The sequence below is a fragment of the Necator americanus genome, chromosome V (genome assembly GCF_031761385.1).
Source record: "Necator americanus strain Aroian chromosome V, whole genome shotgun sequence".
Classification (NCBI taxonomy): Eukaryota; Metazoa; Nematoda; class Chromadorea; order Rhabditida; family Ancylostomatidae; genus Necator; species Necator americanus.
The window spans coordinates 34,552,766-34,571,907 of NC_087375.1; the positions used below are offsets into that span (position 1 = coordinate 34,552,766).

The following is a 19,142-nucleotide window of genomic DNA, read 5'->3' on the forward strand; positions in this document are numbered from 1 at the left end:
TGGACGGATTTTCTAAAGAAGTAACGAAAAAATCGATAATGTGATCTAAGGGAACGATGCAAGCGAAGGAGAAAACTAGGTTTCATTATGCAGTTTTTTTCACTCATTGCAAAAAATTTTCGACTACGGTAATCAGGGTAATCACGATGTAAGTTTTGCAGAAGAATATTCTAAGTACGTTTCAAATTTCTATTATAAATGAGGTATAAAGAGAGAAACATAGAGGAATAAGAAATAATCACAAGGGACAGCGTGGATTACATCTTCATCTGTACTGGTAATCGATGAGAGATACAAAAAATAAAAGTAGAAAAATAAAAATTAAAAAAAAATAATGCGATCTAAATAATCGACAGAAACGGAAGATCAAACCAGGTTTAACCAGAGGTGTTATGAAGTTGATCGTGAAGCGGAATCCTACGATTATCATGGATCGTGTTCCCAGTGAGTAGAATAAATAAACAATGTCAACAAGAGTCGGGCGCAAGTTTTGCGCAGATCAAATCGTGTCTTAGCTAGTCGATAATTCTAGTAGCGAATTTCCCTGCTGACAAACATTGAGGATCGATCAATTTAGGTTCAGGAGACGATAAAACGTTTTAAAATGAACGGCAATAAATGGTAAATTTCGATATTTGCTATAGATTTGTTACCTGAATAAGCACCTATGTCGCTCACATTTATTTATTTATTTATTTATTTATTTATTTACTTACTTAAAAACACCTACTGATGTGCCATTTTGCCTAAGTTTCACATCACAAGACTGGCCCTCCCTGGCCCTCCATTCAAACCATAAGGGGTGGTAGATTGGTCAGGTTATTCTCCTGCCACAGAACTTGAAAAATATGTGCCGCAACCTGTACATTGATGAAATAATGAAACGAGATCAGAATTGAAATATACTGTACGTCACAGGTTGTTAAGTGAAACTTTGTTCTCTGAAATTAGGACCTGTGTTTTCTGGCAGGAACTTTTCAACACTTGTGTTTTCGCTGGAGGATGAAATGCCGATCTATTTACATTTTACCACCAAATATATTATCTCTCCTCTGGAAATAATAATTTTTAGTTTATTTATCAATAGTTTATTCTAAAAAAAATAATTTTCCAAATGAGACAGGCGTAATTAGCCATCAACCCACCGTTTTTCAGCAAAAGGTATTCGCACCGTCACTCACACCTCAGAAGAGGCAAATCTCCCTTACTAAATTTTTGAGGACACGGCGATGTAATCACGGGACGAGTCCGACGTGACCCGAACAAAAATCACTGCAATCACTTTTTATATTTTTTAATTTGTAATTTCTTGCAATTTCTTTGTGGTTTTTTAAATTTTTTATTTATATAGAATTGATTCGTGCAGAGCGGCCGAATTTAACTTTTGTTTATTTGTCGATTTTTTTCACTACGATGTACCGAAAAAATTCTAAATATATCAAAGAAAGAAATGAACAAGAGACAAAACTGATTGTTCTTCCGCACTAAGCAATAAATCATAGCTAAAATAACAAATAAATAATAACAAATTGAAATAAATAGATATAGATAAGATAATATAAATAAAATAATATAAAATAATATATAAATAAATATATGAAATAAATAGAATAAATAAAGACAAATTATAAATATAAGTAAACATAATGAGAAATAACAATGAAAACTGTAAATATTATAATAGTGGCCAATTAAATCTGTTGGATCAAATTATTGTTAGAATAAATATGCATGTACCTGATCATATATATCAGACTTATACTATCCTCATTTCAAGTTCGCATCACTTTTATAGTGCCCTTATCCAGGATGTCGGTGATGGCAAGCGCTATGTGAGTGAATTTCGTCCGTTTCTAAGTTAGTGGTGCTAACTGAGCAGAAAACTGGACCAGGACACTATACGGAGCAGACAGGTGGGAGTAAATTTCCCTTGTGTTTGTACAACTTTTTCGACTCGAGGAGTTCTGGGATTCTGAAGTTATGCAGATCTCACGGCAATATTTGGCGATTTTCAATGCCAAGTAGGATCTGCTCCTAAATTCAAATATAGCTTGAAATTCAACAACAATTTTGCCCGGATTCTAACGGTGCACCCTGTACACAGAAATTCCTGTAGCTTGTGATTGTTAGAAGAATCAAAATTCAAGTATAGCTGAAAATTCAACAACAATTTTGTCCAGATCCTAGCGGAACACATTTTAGACAGAAATTCCTATAGCCTTTGCTTGTTAGTAGAAAATCTAGGAATCCCGACAATCCCTTGGCTCTGAGGGATCTCTGGCTCCCTTGTAGGAATGGTACCTACCTACCTTTTTCCCCATCCAGCATTGGGTACAAGAAACGAAGGAGGGCTCTTGTGAATTCATGGGATGTTAAAAAATTGGCTTTCTTGCAATAACGAAGACTATGTACATTTGAAACTGCATCCATTCCTGGAAATCCGCTTTTTAAATGGATTTGTGGTTATCAATGACGTTTTCAAAGTGATGACGAAAATAATACTGCAATAGGAGTAATTATATGGCGAATAATTATGGTCCGCCGGTGAATGCATCTCAATATCAGCACCGTAAAGCACCGTAAATATCAGCACCGTTCTTTCCAAAAAATCCGAAATAGGAGACGACAACATTCAATATTGACTATTTCATATTTTTATATTGTTGAATATGCGCGAGTTTGGTTATGGTGGTTGCCAACGACCCGCCCACAATCAATAGCTATCAAACATTAACCGCCAGTGTTCGTTTTCTCGATGATGTTTTGGAACAACTGCAACCTAAGCGTGGCCAGATCAAAATGACCTAAACCTCGGTGCTGTTGCGTAGTCGGCAGCATAGTCGCAATGGGACCATCATTAGTTTCACCGGGACCGCAGCGACGAGTGCTGCATGCCAGCTTGGGTCCCACTTCGGTCTCAACCCCTACGTTCCGTGCCGCCGCTTCGAGCAGCTCCGCTTGCGCAATCGCGTTGAGCTGTGGACCCGACCATAGCAACGAAGTGACACCACCGCACCGTGATATTCCAATGCCTACCGTATTTCCGGAAATATATTGATACAATCACAGAATTATGAAGAGGAACATAAAAGATAAAAGATGAAAGGTACGGTTTGATCAACCTCGCCGCAACGCGTTCGACTTCAATCCAGAATCGCTTGCGATGTATGAACGCACCCGCGGACTACACTGTTCTGAAGTGATTTGAGGAGGTCAGCTGAGGTGTCAATTCGGTATTTAAATCATTTCATATAAGTCCAGTACCAGCTGATCCACTCCGGAATGATGAAAGGCAGGGTATGCTCTGGGGCGACTTCGAACCATTGACTGCCCACTTGCAGCCGAACCCGTTACCGACTGCGCTATTCCCGCCCAAGAAAAAACATAAGAAATAGAATGAGTATCTGATGTAAGCGCGTGGAGCACATATGAATGGGTTCTCAGAGACATCCATCCGGATAAGGACGTTGTTTTCTAGGAAAACGAACCACATAGTATATGGGAAAACTAAGTAAAACTTGAAATCTAACACTAACTAAAACGAGTGCCTTCAGGGTCTAAAAAATACGGTATAAGATCCTTTCTTAAGTTCAACTTCGCGGGAATTTTCTTTAAATTCGAAGGATGCTTAGTTCTTCGCCAGGGGAATCGACTATGTATCCATCCGGACAATATCCGAAAATCAGAGACTATTTTTCTGACTACAGTATCGATTGAAATATAAAGGTGGTCCATATGAACGCAAAAAATTACCCGGAATTTTGCGGCGAACAATGTTCAGCTCAAGTTAGTAGGAAATATTTTTTCCCATAGAATAGCAGCAAAATTTTACATAAGATCTCACACGTCACACTCAAAATGACATCTTTTAGCTTCAATACAAAGATATCCAATGCCTTCCGGAAATTATTTAGGATACGCGCGATCATTTCCCATACCTTCCCTAGGAATCTTTCAGCGAAACCAGTGACTTGTGGTTAAAAGAGCAAAGTTTTTGCTCCAGGATTGACTAGACAGCAAAATTTAAAGGATTGAGAACGGACGAGTTTGATGGCTGAGCACTTGGGTCCAAAAATTCGGGAGACCACTTCAGCGTCCTCTTTGCGCCATGGGCTGGCGTTCAATCTTTCTGGAAGTTTCAATCAATGTCCTCAGCTTTCTTTCTTCGGGTTTCTTTTCCCCGAGGGATCACCGTATCCGTGGATTTTCCATAGCCCTCATATTTCATATGGAGCACCTTGTACTTTTCTTGGTGAAATGAAAAATGTGGAGGGACAGTTATGGGACCACCTGATGTAAATACATTGAGGTCACACAAGGACCGCAAAACAAACCTAGAGAAATTCGATCAATACGTATCCGACCCATTCAGCTTTTCGGATTCTTTCACTATACTAAATAAATCATTAGAACTGGAGCACAACTGGGATGAATGAAGAAAATTATGCCTTGACAGCATTGAAAAAGCGACTTAAAGGTAAAATTTTGTGGGACCTAAGTCCTCGCCAAAGAATGGATACGATAAATTCAAGAAATTATTACGATAAATTATTGTTTACATTTGAGCATTCCATATTTCTAAGAATTTCGTAAATAATTCTGGGATTTCAGGCCACCGAAGGCTAAGGCAGGTTCGAGAGAGTTTCAAACTTCGTGAGTTCGAATATTTTATTTTTTTTTAATGCGCTTTACTTTAGCTTTCGAGCATAGCGCAATTTAATGAATTTTCTTAGGAAGATACAAATAAAATGAGTCCATTGAAAACAATGAACAATTTTGGAGACAAATCTCGAACATCTCGATCGAAAAATAAACACCCTTTTCCAGAGATTTTTTTTATCCAAAAATTTGAAAAAATTGGAAGGGAATTGTCTAAAAAAACAATGAATAATAATAAACAAGAGTGCAGTTATGATTCCATGCTCCAACTGGTCCCTGCAGGAAAATAATTTGACGGGATTGATAGAGTGCCAGTTGGGTAACAGCTAATTTTCTCACTTCCGGATCAACAGATAAATAATATCCTACATTTTGAATATCTACTCATTTGAGAGTCGAAAGTAAGAAAAAACTTCTTCTATTTTTCATTATTGCAATACATTCTCGTAGGAGGACATATTGTTTTTCATATTTTATATTTATTTACATATTTTTATATTTTTTTCGGATATTTAAGTGTTAATTTTTTACATTTCTGAAAATTTAAATAAGTTAACGTTAGAAAATTTTCAATAATTCAACATTCCAGGCGCACAGCTTCCATAAATTTTACAAACTTTTATAAGTTACAGCGTGGCATTTCTACAGAGCTATGGACATACGTAAAAACAATTTTTCGAACAATTTTTAAGTAATTTTCGCATCAAATGGGTTAAAATACAACTTATCCCAAGCTTGATTTAATCAAAAAAAAAACTTATTTCAAGCTCTATATGATCCAAAATAGGGATGATATTTTGTTACTTCCTGAAAAAATCTCTTTTTGTTAACACGTATAAAATTTTGTCAAGTATAGAGACTTTTCCAGAAAGAAGTACTCGTCTCGTGAAGCTCTCGTGGATATGCCTAAGGAATACTGTGAAACCTATGTTGTTCGTAAACCTATGGGTGCTCGAATCCATAAAAGCGATTGTCGAGTGAGTTCCATAATTAATAAAATATTCGTACTCAGGTTTATTTGGGTTTTTTGTTACAAAAACTTCAGTCCAAAGAATTTAATTTTAATTCTTAAATATGATCGAAAAAACAGAACTATGGTAGGTTAAAACAACACGATGCATGGTGTAGTTGCGTACGCAGCTGCGTTCGGGGCCTTGCGGTGGAGCCAGCAGTTGTGATCGAGTTGGGACCCTCTCTAATTCCACCACATCTTTGTTGTTCAAGTGTAGCTGGCAAAGGTCCCACTTCGATCCCAGTACCATCGCGCCGCTTCGAGCGCCGACGTTTACGCAACTGCAGCAGGGTTCAGGTCGTTTTGACCCAGCCATAATAATAACAGAAACTACCGAAATGTTGATAAGTAATCAATGCCGATCAATATTGTCCCACTAATTTTAAACTTCGTAAGAAACATTTCAAAAAAGTTAGGGAAATCATTGCTGTCTACTATTTCAGATCACACACATAGACGTGAATTCGGCGTTAATTGGAAAAGTTTTTGTCGGTGACAAAATCATCGCTCTGGATAACGTTCCAATAAAGAACAGTGAAGAAATCCATACGAAACTTAAGGAACCATCAGAAGTACTTATGTTACTTATACTTACATTAATTTGTGTAAATCATTTTCCATAGATAAAAAAAATGTCAAATTCAATTCCCTATCCAGAAAGTATCCGTAAAAATCAAGCATGGTATGTGGTCATGGTGTCAACATCGATGTACGACACTTGAACGAATTCAAATGGATAAAGATACGGAGAAGGTCACTGGTCGAGCAATCGATTTGTATTTTGTGAGGATATTGCTCCTATTTTTCTTTTATCCTTTTAGTTTCTTTCCCTGTGCCTAGGATTAGCAAAATTTCCACTATTTTCCACTGATTTTATTTGCGAACCACACATTACAGTAAATAGCAAAAATTTCTTTCGCTTTGTCGGGTATGTCACTGGAATTTTTTAAAATCCTTTATAAAATTCTCTGCTCAAATATATTTTTCCACATTAAACCATACCTTAGATGAAATTTCTACAATTCGCTGAGAAAATCAATTTTACAAAGTTTTTTTTTCGGAATAGAAATCTTGGCCACCTGCAGGTGGCAATCCAGCTGAGCAATGCTCCAGAAATGACAAATGTTGAGTTAGGACTTCATGTAAAATACGATGCAAGAGAAAGACTTCAGGCACGTGCACAAATTTCATCTTTTTTTTTTTGAAAAAAAATTCACGAAATTTCAAATATGGAACTATGTAGAATAAGGGGGGGAACGACTAAAAAAAGAAATTTGTGCCTCAGCTGCGTCAGCCATGGCTAAGTTATCCAAATCCACGATGACCTACCTGTGGATCACGCCCTGAAGGAATTTTGGTTCAAAATGTTCGGTGGAATCGGTAGGAGGTTGGGCTTCGACCGCACGGTCGCTGGTTCGAAATCGGTCCCGACCCGAACAAAGATTTCATCCCTCCGGTGTGGATAAAACGGTGCCCAGACTAGGTCCGGGAAAATAAAAACACTGACTTCATACACCGTACTGATCGATATATTCTTTTTCAAAAACCTTAAACGATTCTGAGTTGAAGTCGAACGCATATCCGGGCGTATCCCAAGAGGATTGACCAATAATAACGTACACCTTGGGTCCCATAGGTAATCCATGCGAATCGTCTAATTGTATAATGATGAATTTAGTTCATCTATAGAAAGGTATTTATTCCTAAAACTACTAAACTATTTAAAAACTTAAAATTTTTAAAATTAAGTCTTATTATTTGAAATATTTGAATTATTTAATTTTTTCTATTTAGGTACATAACGTAGACTACGCAAGTATTGCTTCAGTACATTTACGTCCAGGCGACGTCATACGGTTAGTGTCTGAAAAGTTTTTATTCAAAATCATCCAACATTTATTTCGAATAGTTTTTAGTTATTTCTTTTTTTTTAAATTTTCGATCAATTTTCGTACTCATTTAAACTGATCAGATACGAACATTTGTGAAGAATTTTATTCCATACAATCTTTAAGGGTTTTCATTTTCTTCATTTTCGTGAGCGTCAAATACACGGTTTTTTCGTGGGATAAAATAAAATATATTCTAAATTCACGTTCCAAAATAATGACGGGTGAAGTTTGATTTTCGAGAAAAAAAATTGGTTTTGGCTCGATAAGAAGAAAAAAAAGTGAAATAGGAACTCTCATTACGTCCTCTTTTTTCTCATGTGAGTAACAAAATACATACTTCCTCCACTTCATATGAAAATAGTGAACAGTTCATCTAAATTTTACCGTAAAGGATTTTTTTATGCTTCTATCAAGTATTTTTACTGTATAGTCGTCCAAATCCTCATCAACACACATGGTGGTTCGTTCAAATAAAAACTTCATTTCGTCAGTCGTAGAGGATTAAAAATTCTTTTTAAAAAACTTGATGAACTAAACTTAAAAATTAAGCCTTATTATTTAAATTATTTAGATTTTTAAAAATTTATTCTTGAATTAAAATTTAAAAAGTTAAAAGAGATTAGAGAAGTCTTTTAAGTTTATTTTATTCCAGTTCTGGTAGGAATTCAATGAATAGTGATCCGCATAAATCAATCGATACGATTTACTACCTCTTATTTTCCATTGTTTTAACTCCTACTGTTATAGTGAAGTGAACGATAAACCGGTTGCTAGCAAAGCTATGCTCAAGTACTACATAAGTGAAAGTGCCAAGCAAGAAGGACGTGTAAGGCTTCAGAAGCAGAATTTTCATTTTACTCCTCGTTAAGAAGACAACCTACCACGAACGCGATTCGATCTCTGGATCTCTTCACGAGTAGGAGGAAGGGTAGTTCACGATCGTAATCGTGTTCTTCTAATCCTGTATTCTCCTACTGGTCCGAGAAAAAATCTGTATGGAAAGTTCCTTTATGCATCTTTATGATCCCGTCTCCCTAACAATGCAACTTATTACGCGACAGAAACCGGACAATTCCTTCATCAGCAGCAGTAACCAAGCGTCAGTTAGATAGAAAGTGGTAAATGTGTACTTTTAATGTAGATGTAAATATAAATCAAATTATGAACAGGAGCTGCTCCATCCGTATAATCGTGAACCCTTTGCAAACCGTCCTCTTTCTAAAACCGTAATAAGTTGTGTCGTTGGGAAGACCGGATCACAAAAGGCAGAATCGTACGCCTTTTTCTAGATTACCAGGAGACACTGACGATGAACATCCATACATTAACGAACTGAACTCCTCCTATCTATTCGTGGAGAAATCTGGAATATCGCCAAATTCGCAAAAAGCTACGTTGAAAAGAAAAAAGAAGAGGAAAAAAGGAGTACAGTGTCCAAGCATCTAACGTTTCTAGGTACTACTTCTTGTCGAGTGCCCTTCTGGAGAAGCATATCGAGATAGTTGTGATATGGCACCGGATGTAGCAGAGATTGCTTCGAAGCAGGTCAATATTTTTGTGCAAGTCACTAAAGGGAAAAATCAATAGTCGGGAAGAAAATATTATTCCAGAAATGTGATTCATTCCTTCCTTAGCTTTAAATGAATCACATTTTACAGCGAATTCACTCATCCTGGTGCTTTTCCGTGTATAAGAGGTTGTGCAGGAGGTGTGAAATAATAGATAATAACGAAATTCATGTAAAATATAGAATAGATCATGCAAATAGGGAAAATACAAGGTTTTTCAACTTAGATGAGCCAAAACTTACCTTGGAGGTATCATTCAAATCTCAATGATCAGACTCAGATATACTGTACGGCCATATTTAGCTAAATTCAGGATACAGTTACCTCAAATATAAAATTTAGCTCGAAAAATTCAAGAAAACCATGAGTGTGGCCCCATCTCGAAGCATCTATAAAAGTGTACAAGCTAAGAAATCGGTCAGTATTGCACCTCAAGAAAAGACAGAGGTGAGTGAGGACGAAAACCTCAAACTATAAAATCTGGTTACTGTACTATACCCAGACCATGGAACCTCCTTTGTAATTATGATCGAAATTAACGCCTGCAATAAAGAGAACATTTTTTTATTTTGATTATCATTGATATTTTTAAATTAAATTAATTAATTAAATTTGTTATTTCTATTATTTCCACTATTATTTCTATTATTTTATTTTTTCGATTTCGGTCCGGAAGGCAATTTCTTATTTTAATATTTTCCCACATTATTATTTTTTTAAAATTAAATTTGTTATTTTCATTATTTCTAATATTATTCCTACTATTCTACTTTCTACATTTTTATATAAACGAATATTTTCAGGTGGAAATAGCAGCGGATTTTGATCCATCGAAACTTCGACCATGTAAAAATGCAAAATAGTAGTTGAATTACAAAAATGTTCATTTAAATAAAGTTCATTTTTTGTGTTGACATTGCTGGAGAGCTTTTATTGATTGATATCTCGATTATAGCTACTTTCAAATCAACGTTTAAATCACGGCTTGGAAGATAATGCACAGGAAATTTCTCGAAGAAAAATATTTTATTATCGAATAAAATCGACCGTGTGTAACAGGACAACACCATCAAAATTTCTTCTTTAAAAAAAATCGATAAAATAATAGTAATTCGTTTCTGGAGAATCTGCATGGCAGTAAACAGCGTAATGAATCAGTAGAAGCAATAAGAAGCTATTTATATACATCCACCGAGAGAAAAAAAAATCCATGAAATTAATCATTTAGAAATTTCGAGAACATAAGGATTAACTGCTGAAGGTGGATTCGGGGAAAGAGCTATTGAGAAGGCTGAGATTCGTAATTTCATTCCGTCCTTATTTTTAGAAGACTATATATCAATGTATGCAGGCATGCGAAGATGAGGACCCGATAATTGAGAGGATTTGAGTGTATGAGGCCCGGAGGAGGCGATCATAATTTGACCGTGATCATTATGAACTCAACCAATCAATAAACAACTCTCAATTCGACTCATCTGAATAACTAACCCGACAAAAGCAAAGAAGTTTGAAGCGATCTTCGAGAATCTAACATTCCACAGGCTCTAATAATAACCATAGAAAGCAACAAAAATGATTTTCCTGCGCTAATTTCTGTAGAAAAATTGCGTCAGATTTTTTTTGCATACATAATGGTGACCATGTCGGGAGCAGAAACCCCATTTGAGTGCATTCAACCCCAACTGCCTCCACCTCCTTCATCCTTGACCGCTTTCGATGGATATAAGCCACCACCGCCTTGTCCATCATTATCATCGTAAATAGGCCCAGGTGCTGCTGGATACGCTCCGCCACCTGAAAATGAGGAAATAGATGAGGAAACAGAGATTCATTTTAGCGTTGATGGTTTCTAATTATTTTTTACGCTTCAATAAAAACAATGCAACAAATTCAAGAAAAAAAAACTGTACCAAATATGGGTTTTTCCTAAGTCGCACAGCTGTTGCACTTAAAGGCGTAGGGAAGTGATGGTATTCATGAACGTAAGGTTGAGAGGAATATAGTTCTGGATTTTCCGAACTATTTCCCTCTCACGAATGACCCCGATAGTGGATTTTGTATCCGTGAACGGCTAGGGGCACAAGGACTGGATCACGTGCAAAACGAGGACGTTTTAAGTGGACGTGAGGGTGAGGAACGTATAAATTAAAATGTATGGGCGAGAAATCCTAAAGTACAGTCATTTCCTTGGGAATAACCTTGAAATGTGCAAACATTTCGATGCCGCAGCCGAGCAAACACCTTTCTTTATGCCATATCTGGATTTTATGTGCTCCTATTTGTAATTACATTCATTTATTGAAAAGTGTGATCGTTTTCCTCATAAAAATGTCGAAACTTCGAATTTTCGGGGTAGAGATCTCGCGGGCGCATGTACGATTGTAATTTTTTTTTGAAAAGGACCACTAGTAGCTAGACATATTACAGGGGAGAAACATTAATAGATCATATTAAAAACAAAACGGCAGAAACTTGAGCAGTGCTAAAGGAATCATGGAAGAGCACCCAAACGAAAGTAGGTCTTAAAAAGTCGAGCAAAAAAAGATCCTCCTGGTTTCTTTACGGCAGAAGAGGAAGCTTCCGTTTTTTTCTTGAATACTAGTTCTTTTTCTCTCATGGAAAGTCGTCCACTTAGAGGGAAATGTTCAGAAGTTCACAGGAACGTTCACGGATACGGTCACGGATAAAAAGTAAATGCCCAGAAAATACAGTTACCTTGGTAGCCGCCTCCACCTCCGCCGCCCATTCCAAAGCCGCCCATTCCGCCGCCACCCATTCCACCGCCGCCCATTCCACGTCTTCCTAAAACATTTCTTTGACGATATATCGTTGGACAAATCCAAATATGTAGTCGTTCTTGAAAGATCTTCAGAAAACACTTCTTCTGCGGATCATAAACAGTGTTATAAACATTAATCCACAGGTTGAAGCGCTTGAGAACTGCCACCTATGAACCGAATGCTGGATTCGAAAGAAAAGCGCTACACCATGATCTTCTATATGTATTTTCCTAGTTTGTTATCGTTTCAGCGATGAAAAATGAACAAACCTCTTCCAGAGATCAAATTTCCAATCATTGACCCGATTCCTGCTCCACCAATACCGCCAGCCAAATTTCGGAACATCGATCCTCCACCACCACCAGCACGTGGTGCTCCACCGCCACCGCCACCCATTCCTCCGCCGCCCATTCCTCCGTCACCCATACCGCCGCCACCTGAATTTTTAACTCATACATCAGACTAAGGAGGGAAAATAGGGACCAGCAAACCTGCTGCAGCAGCGCGTCCACCTCCTTTTCCTTTGCAGCAACAACAATAGCAGCAGAGACAACAACAGAGAAGAGGAATGATAATGAAAATGAGTGCAAGCCATACCCAGGCGGGAATAGAAGGCATTTTAAAGCCTCCGCCTGAAAACCGCAGCAAATTATTGGAATTCTGCGCAATCTCGAGATAAAGCTAGGAAAATATTGTAGAAACATTCATACCTCCCATACCTCCCATTCCCTTCCCTCCACCACTGCGATCGCCGTCGAATCCTGGTCTTGGACCTGGTGCACCACCACCACCACCTTGTCCACCAGGAGCTGGCCTGGGAGCTCCTTGTTTAGAAAGAGCTCTCTCCCTGTAAAAATGGAAAGAAATCCAGAAAAAAATATCAAAAACAACTTCGTTCTAGTGTGATCAAACCACTCACCAAGTCTTCTGCATTATATTGGTGAGAGCCTGTTGGTAATTGTTCTGTTGGAAGAGAGTTTTCTGGAAAAGTTCAATAAAATCAAATAAATTTTAGGGATTCCGAACATGAACTTCAAAATTTTCACGAGAAAAGAAGAATTCAAAATCTAATCTCAAAAATTTCAGGAGTAAAAGAAGAAAGCTCCAAATCCATGGCATTACTTACGGATAATGACTGAATATTCACTGGCAGAACAAAATTCTTGCCACTTGAAACTTCTGACATTAAACTTTAATTTTTTTAGCCGCAGGATCGTTTCAGGGCCTATTTTCTTTTTCTCTCAGCTGAAAATTCCGACAAACGTAAAGGATAAATACAATAATATGATAGAAATGCTTGAATAGATACCTGTTGCATGAAAATCTCTGTGAACTCATCGGCATAAACGGGCACCTTATCATCGCGAGCCACCCAGAATTTCTGGTCATCCGTGGATACCTACAGGATGCTTTGCTCAACGAGAAGTACACGGGAAAAAGGATATTATGCAGAATTTGATAAACAAACCACAAAAACGACAGCTTTTTGGCATTGAGGATCCAGAGTCCACCTCCTGAGCATGTCGTTTGCCATAGTTTTCACAGCCTGGAATGGATAAGAGCACTAATTTCCGTATCATAAGAAATTTCAAGGATTTTTCTGAGGATAGGTATGTCCAAGGGTTACATAGTAGCATATAAAAAATATGTATGGCAGTATACAACTATTGTATCACGGTCTAAGTAAGCATTAAATATTATTTTTCCACAAAAAAAAAGAAATTTTTACCTCTGTAGAACCTCCTTTCACATGTCTAGCAACAGCCATCGCCGCCGTCACTCCTTTTTTATCGCAGAACGTTCGAGCACCATCCTTTAACGGATTGATTTAGAAATATATTTTTGTTTCAAAAAAGGAAAACATTGAGCTAAATATTAATATGTGTACGTGAATAAAAGTAAAAAAAGGATAAATAGAAAAAAATACGAATTTTAATATATGTATTGAGTAATGAGTGTAGTACTCTTTTTTTATAGTGTATATCTGCGCTGTTTACTCTTCGTGTGCTCCGTTCAAACACATAGATAACCATGTAATAAATAGATAAATAAATATATAAACAAATAAATGTGGTCCTCTGCAGAAAAGACGTATTTTCCGAGCACATACCTGCCTAGTTCTACTCTCCAACTGCTTTAAGTCATGGTCAAGCCTATACCGTGCTTGTTCGGATAACACTCCATCAGGATCGCAAATATTCGCCGTTGTTTTCATTTTACATTCACGGAATTGACCAGCAGTCGGGTTTGGGAAATTCGTTGCATCCCATTCCTCAGCACGGCCGCCCCCGACGAGCAGCACTAGGATCAACCACCGCATTTCGGGCGGGTGGATAACTCTAGAACCCTGGAATATATCTATAAAGATCTTGGATAGAATCGTTAGCAACGAAAGGAAAAGGACGATACGAAACGAGATCAGAGGTAGATATTTTAAAAATGTGTTAAATATAAAAATAGCAATAAAAAAACGGAGCAAAAAAATCATCGTAGGTCTGAAGTACGCGGGGAGACATTTTCACAATGAATCTCGGGTCACATCCTGTAGGTTCAGAAGATAAAAAAACAGAAATAAACATAAAAATAAAAGTGTACATATTTTCATAGACATGCACATATATTTGTCTACTTATTATTTTATTTATATTATTTTATTATTTTATTTTATTTACTTCCCATGTTTATAATTAAAAATTTGCAATGCTTGAACCGCTTTCTACAAATTTTGAAAACTTTTGAAGGGAATAAAATCAAAACCAGTCCTGAGAAGAATAAAAAAAACGAAGACGAAGCGTAAGTAGATCAAACACATTTGATAAAAAGAATAATAAAAATGAGAAAAACCTAGTACAAATTGAATTTATAAAGCTATAGAGCAAGAAGTTTTCCGGCATGAGACAACTCGGCGAACACTTCGCCACAGATCGATAAGTAGATCAGATTTTTTTGACCTTCTCCCCCACTCCATCCCGCAATCCACCATTTTTGCATCTTAACCAATGTAGTAGCACATTTCAATGAGGATAATGCATAAAATATGAGAAAAGTGGAGGGAAACATTTTGTAAAATTATGAATTATGTGAAAAAACTGCGTTGCTAACGAAAATAAAGGAATAATTCATGACAAAGAGCGAAAAGTGCAGCCAAAGTCGTGTCGATGAAGCGAAATGGGCCCCTCAAAACAATGTCCCGACTATTTGTTTACTAAGACGATCCACCCTCATTTAAAATGAGTGAACGCGTCGAAAAACAGGCGTGGATGCAAGTGACGAGAAAGAGCCGCTAGAGAAAATATTATTTTTTTTCCTAGGATTTTCAAAATAGTCAGAAGTCAGCGGATATTTCTGAAATAAACTAAATAAGCTTTCTTCTACATGTGTATGGATAATTATTGATGATTGATTTATGATTAATTATGATTATTGATTATGATTTTATTATTTATTTTTATTATATTATTATTCATTATGATTTATGATTTATGATTAATTTTGAGCATATCATAATTATGTAACAGTTCCATAATTATCTAAACAGTCTCGAGTGGATTATATCAGGTCCTTTTCGGCCTACAGTGGTTCCAGGAACAGTTATTCCATAAAATGTTACTGTAACAATACATGACAACCAGTAAAGAGGAGCGCATGTAAAAAAGCATGTGCGGTGATGTGAAGTGACAATTACTGTGAAATGTTTGGTTAATTTTTCCTGGTGTTATTCAATGCAGTATATTGATAGATCAACAAAAAATATTTTCAAAACATTTCCATCTATCCGTCAATTCAACGCTTTAAGAGGTCTCTTGGATAAAGACAGTATAAAATCCTTCTGGAATAAATTCACTAATCACCTAAGAAATCACAAAAATAGCAGAAAAAAAGCATAAATGATGGTAATGCGTAGTTTTACCACCACATACTCAAGGATTTCACTCATTTCTACATACAAGAGGTCAAAGAAGTTGAGAGGAGGTGGAACGTCAAAAAGGAGTTTCAATACAGGAGGGGAAATTTACAGGGAGGAAAAAAAACGAAAAATTAAGACATTTAATTCTTAAAAATAGAGCACCAAACGAGATATTTACTAATTAATGGGACCTACATGGAAAACTGGACAGGATAGGAACGAAAAACGGATTTGTTGAGAGGAAAGGAATGTTCCAAAGCATCGAAGCCAGAAAAACAACAAAAACGCCCCCTCCTCCATTCCCCGTCGGATTTGTTACGTTTTTTTCCCAGAAGAATGCGCAATGCCGCTGGTTGGTCCAGATTTTTCACCAAAGCTTCTCCACCAAAAAAAACAACAGTGCTGTAATCAATGGCGAATTAATTTAATGGCGTATCTCACATTATGAGGCAAAATATTTTGGAATGAAAATTTCGAAAAAATCGTTTCGCTATGAATAACCAATAGAGAAAAGGGTACGATGTCAGGGAATGTGCTTTTTTTTCTTGGATATTCGATTCCAGCCTGTATGTTCGTATACTGATTGAATAGCAATTGTAAAGTTGGTACGGTTTCGTTATTTATTTACACAGCGCAGTGGTAACGAATGGTGTCCATAAACACTAAAGTTCATCAGGCTACGGTTCTCCTAGCACACTGGTTTAGGTCCTGAAAAGATTTGCTTTTTTCTCAAAAGAAAATTCGCGGTAGTCCGTCCTTTCTTTGCAAAATAAATTGCAAAATTGTTCATCAAATCGAATCAAAAATTTCCTAAACCTTCGTTGAGAAAAAAAATAATCCATTATAAATATATATTTGGATCAGATTTATCTGCAAGATTTTTTTATGTTAAGAACTATGTATGTTTTATTTACTTCTTCAAATTTTGCATTTTTCCGTAATTTTCCACGTTCTCATTTAAGTATCAAGCTGTAAATTTTTAGAATGTAAAAAAAAATCAGATTATAAATTAAGTTGAATTTTTTTAAAAAATCAAATTTCACATGCTATTCACTACTTCCTTAAGATGCTCATCATTAGAGCTATATATTTCCAAAAACTGTTGAAAATTATTCTACAAAAAAAGACATTCTATTTTTTTACTTCTTATTTATTATTTTAAATCTTGTTTTTTTAAGAAAGGAGAACATTTGAACAACCACATATTATTGTTCCAAAAGAAAAAAAAAACTCAACAAGAAAAAAAACGAAGCACTCACCAAGAATTAAATTTGAAATTCGCGGTATTCCGGCTTTTGAATAAAGTGCAAAATTGTTCACTGAATCGAATCAAATGTGGTTCGGTCTGTGTTGTTTCACTCCACCCCGAATTGCCATCAAAGTACTTGACTTTTGGTGGTAAACATTGCAAAGAACATTTGTTCAGCTGCATACTGTAGGATTCGATTTTTAGCTGGTGGCTACGAAACTATAGCTCGCATTCCTAAAATCTCATCCACCAGGTATAGCCTCATTGATTGATTAATTAATTAATTTCGTGACTTAAATTCTGAAAAATTAATGTGCCAGTATCCTGCTTGCTGGGTGTCCTTAGTGTTTAGGATTTGCTGCACTCATTACTGAGCTAATCACACATAGTTAAAGTGGTTAATTCACTAAGGCTAAAATCCAGGAAAAAGGAAAAAAATTAAATGATTTCCTGGATTTTAGCCTTGGTAAATTTATTTCATGATGTTACCAACTGCAAAAAATAAAACCATTCCCATGCTAAAAACTTTTTTTCCATGTTTGGAAGTTACAGCATGGATGTGGTGAGGAATGGAGAAGGCAACTCGATAGAATATAGATCTTGGGAGCTGGGCTGGAGCAAAACAATCTGCGAAACGAGCCGAACGGCAACACATAAGGGAGAGCGGAAATCGAAGTTCCGCCTAACCGGGAAAACATGTCCCTTTGTTTGGTATTGTTCATTAGAAATCCGGAACGACTGAGAAGATTCGAATCACATAAATTAACAACAGGAAAGTGATGATTAAAAGAAGAAGAAAAAAGAACTGAAGAAAAGAAGAGAATTTATGGAAGAGGCACATTAATGGAAACATATGAAAACTAAAAGGTAAGGGAACGACACTGGAACACTAAAGATCGTTCCTAGAAACCTATAAAAGAACACAGTTTAAGCAGTCATTGTAATAAATACAAAAAAAAATTCAGGCGAAATTCTAGTGAACTTGTTTTTTTTTGTTTTATGGCACACCTGCAGATGTTTTCAATAAATAAATAAATATAACCACCTTTCAATGCAGAAATTTTCAAATAACCAGGACTGAAAATCCTTTTGATATCCTTGAAAATCTTTAGGTAGAAAATCGGGCAGTAATCGTTGAAAATCTGTACGATTTAGCAGATCATAAAGCAAAGAGAATCTGCCATGCAGGAGAGTGGAGGCGCGTGGTGGCTTCTCGGATGAACATAGGTACTTGGGATCATGCAGTAATCGAGAACATTTTACACTGGATAAAAATTGATTACCATAATATTACAGGGTAAGATTAAAAGGCGGGTGAAGCACAATCGGTTAGAGGTTCCGCCGTCTGTACTATCGATCGGAGGTTCGAATCCGCCTTCGTGTCGATAAATTGGTACCAGACTTGTCCAGGAGGACAAAAACACTGACTTGACCCATCGACCAGACCCCGCAAGTCATTCTAGAGCCTAACTACGCGTTCGTAAACCTCAAACGATTCTGGATTGAAGTGATTATGGTGGCGGATCCCAAGCGGATTGATTAACGCCAGAAACTTTATCCTTTACTACAGGGTAAGTCATTATTTAACCAAACAAAGATCACATCTTCAAAACTAAATTCGATAATGTATCACTTTGTGTTTTCCCAGTGCTAAACAAAATCTCCGAGGTGAACGGTTTGAAAATTGCATGAGTTGCATTTTCGCACTAAACTGCTGGTGCATGCCCTCGTTGCGACTCAAGTGCGAGCGGGGAAAAAAAAACTCCAGGCGTTCATAGGACAGGATTAGGGCGAAAAATCGATAGTACAAGATAGAGTTTCAGGAAGCGGAACAGCGGTCCAAGCAAGAAAGAGTTGCAGAAAATGAGTCGAGAAAATGAGTTCTATCGAATAGTTCGATGGGCCTGATTTTCTCGTTAAATTGTAAGAATAAGGCGAGGTTCGTGCGCTGATATTTAGTTTAAAGCAGGATTTTCTCCTGTTTTGAAAAAAAAATCGGAGATTTTTTCTATTTTTTGCTCATGAAGACAACATAGGGGGTAGCAAAAAGAATTCAGTTTATTATATTCGAT

At 36.6% G+C, this 19,142-nt stretch overlaps 2 protein-coding genes across 5 annotated transcripts; one reads left to right on the forward strand and one right to left on the reverse strand.

The window, feature by feature from the left end:
• Positions 1-1,809: 1,809 nt before the first annotated feature.
• Positions 1,810-9,994, forward strand: RB195_016108 (uncharacterized protein; the record flags this gene model as incomplete). Its single annotated transcript, XM_013439811.2, has 11 exons — positions 1,810-1,832; positions 4,612-4,653; positions 5,528-5,636; positions 6,115-6,243; positions 6,329-6,454; positions 6,757-6,843; positions 7,466-7,527; positions 8,311-8,389; positions 9,019-9,108; positions 9,474-9,578; positions 9,935-9,994. 11 exons carry the CDS (start codon positions 1,810-1,812, stop codon positions 9,992-9,994), a joined length of 912 nt encoding a protein of 303 aa, XP_013295265.2.
• Positions 9,995-10,806: 812 nt separating this feature from the next.
• RB195_016109 (uncharacterized protein) lies at positions 10,807-14,234 on the reverse strand (the record flags this gene model as incomplete). Of its 4 annotated transcripts, none has more annotated exons than XM_064207120.1 (10): positions 10,807-10,928; positions 11,850-11,936; positions 12,184-12,351; positions 12,406-12,546; positions 12,634-12,761; positions 12,834-12,895; positions 13,224-13,313; positions 13,383-13,460; positions 13,644-13,727; positions 14,025-14,234. In XM_064207120.1, 10 exons carry the CDS (start codon positions 14,232-14,234, stop codon positions 10,807-10,809), a joined length of 1,170 nt encoding a protein of 389 aa, XP_064062999.1. The 4 variants fall into 4 exon arrangements, with proteins under 4 accessions (XP_064062999.1, XP_064063000.1, XP_064063001.1 ...); XM_064207121.1 differs by having other exon boundaries at positions 12,625-12,761; XM_064207118.1 differs by lacking the exons at positions 13,224-13,313; positions 13,383-13,460; positions 13,644-13,727; positions 14,025-14,234 and adding an exon at positions 13,041-13,100.
• Between the last annotated feature and the right edge of the window lie 4,908 nt (positions 14,235-19,142).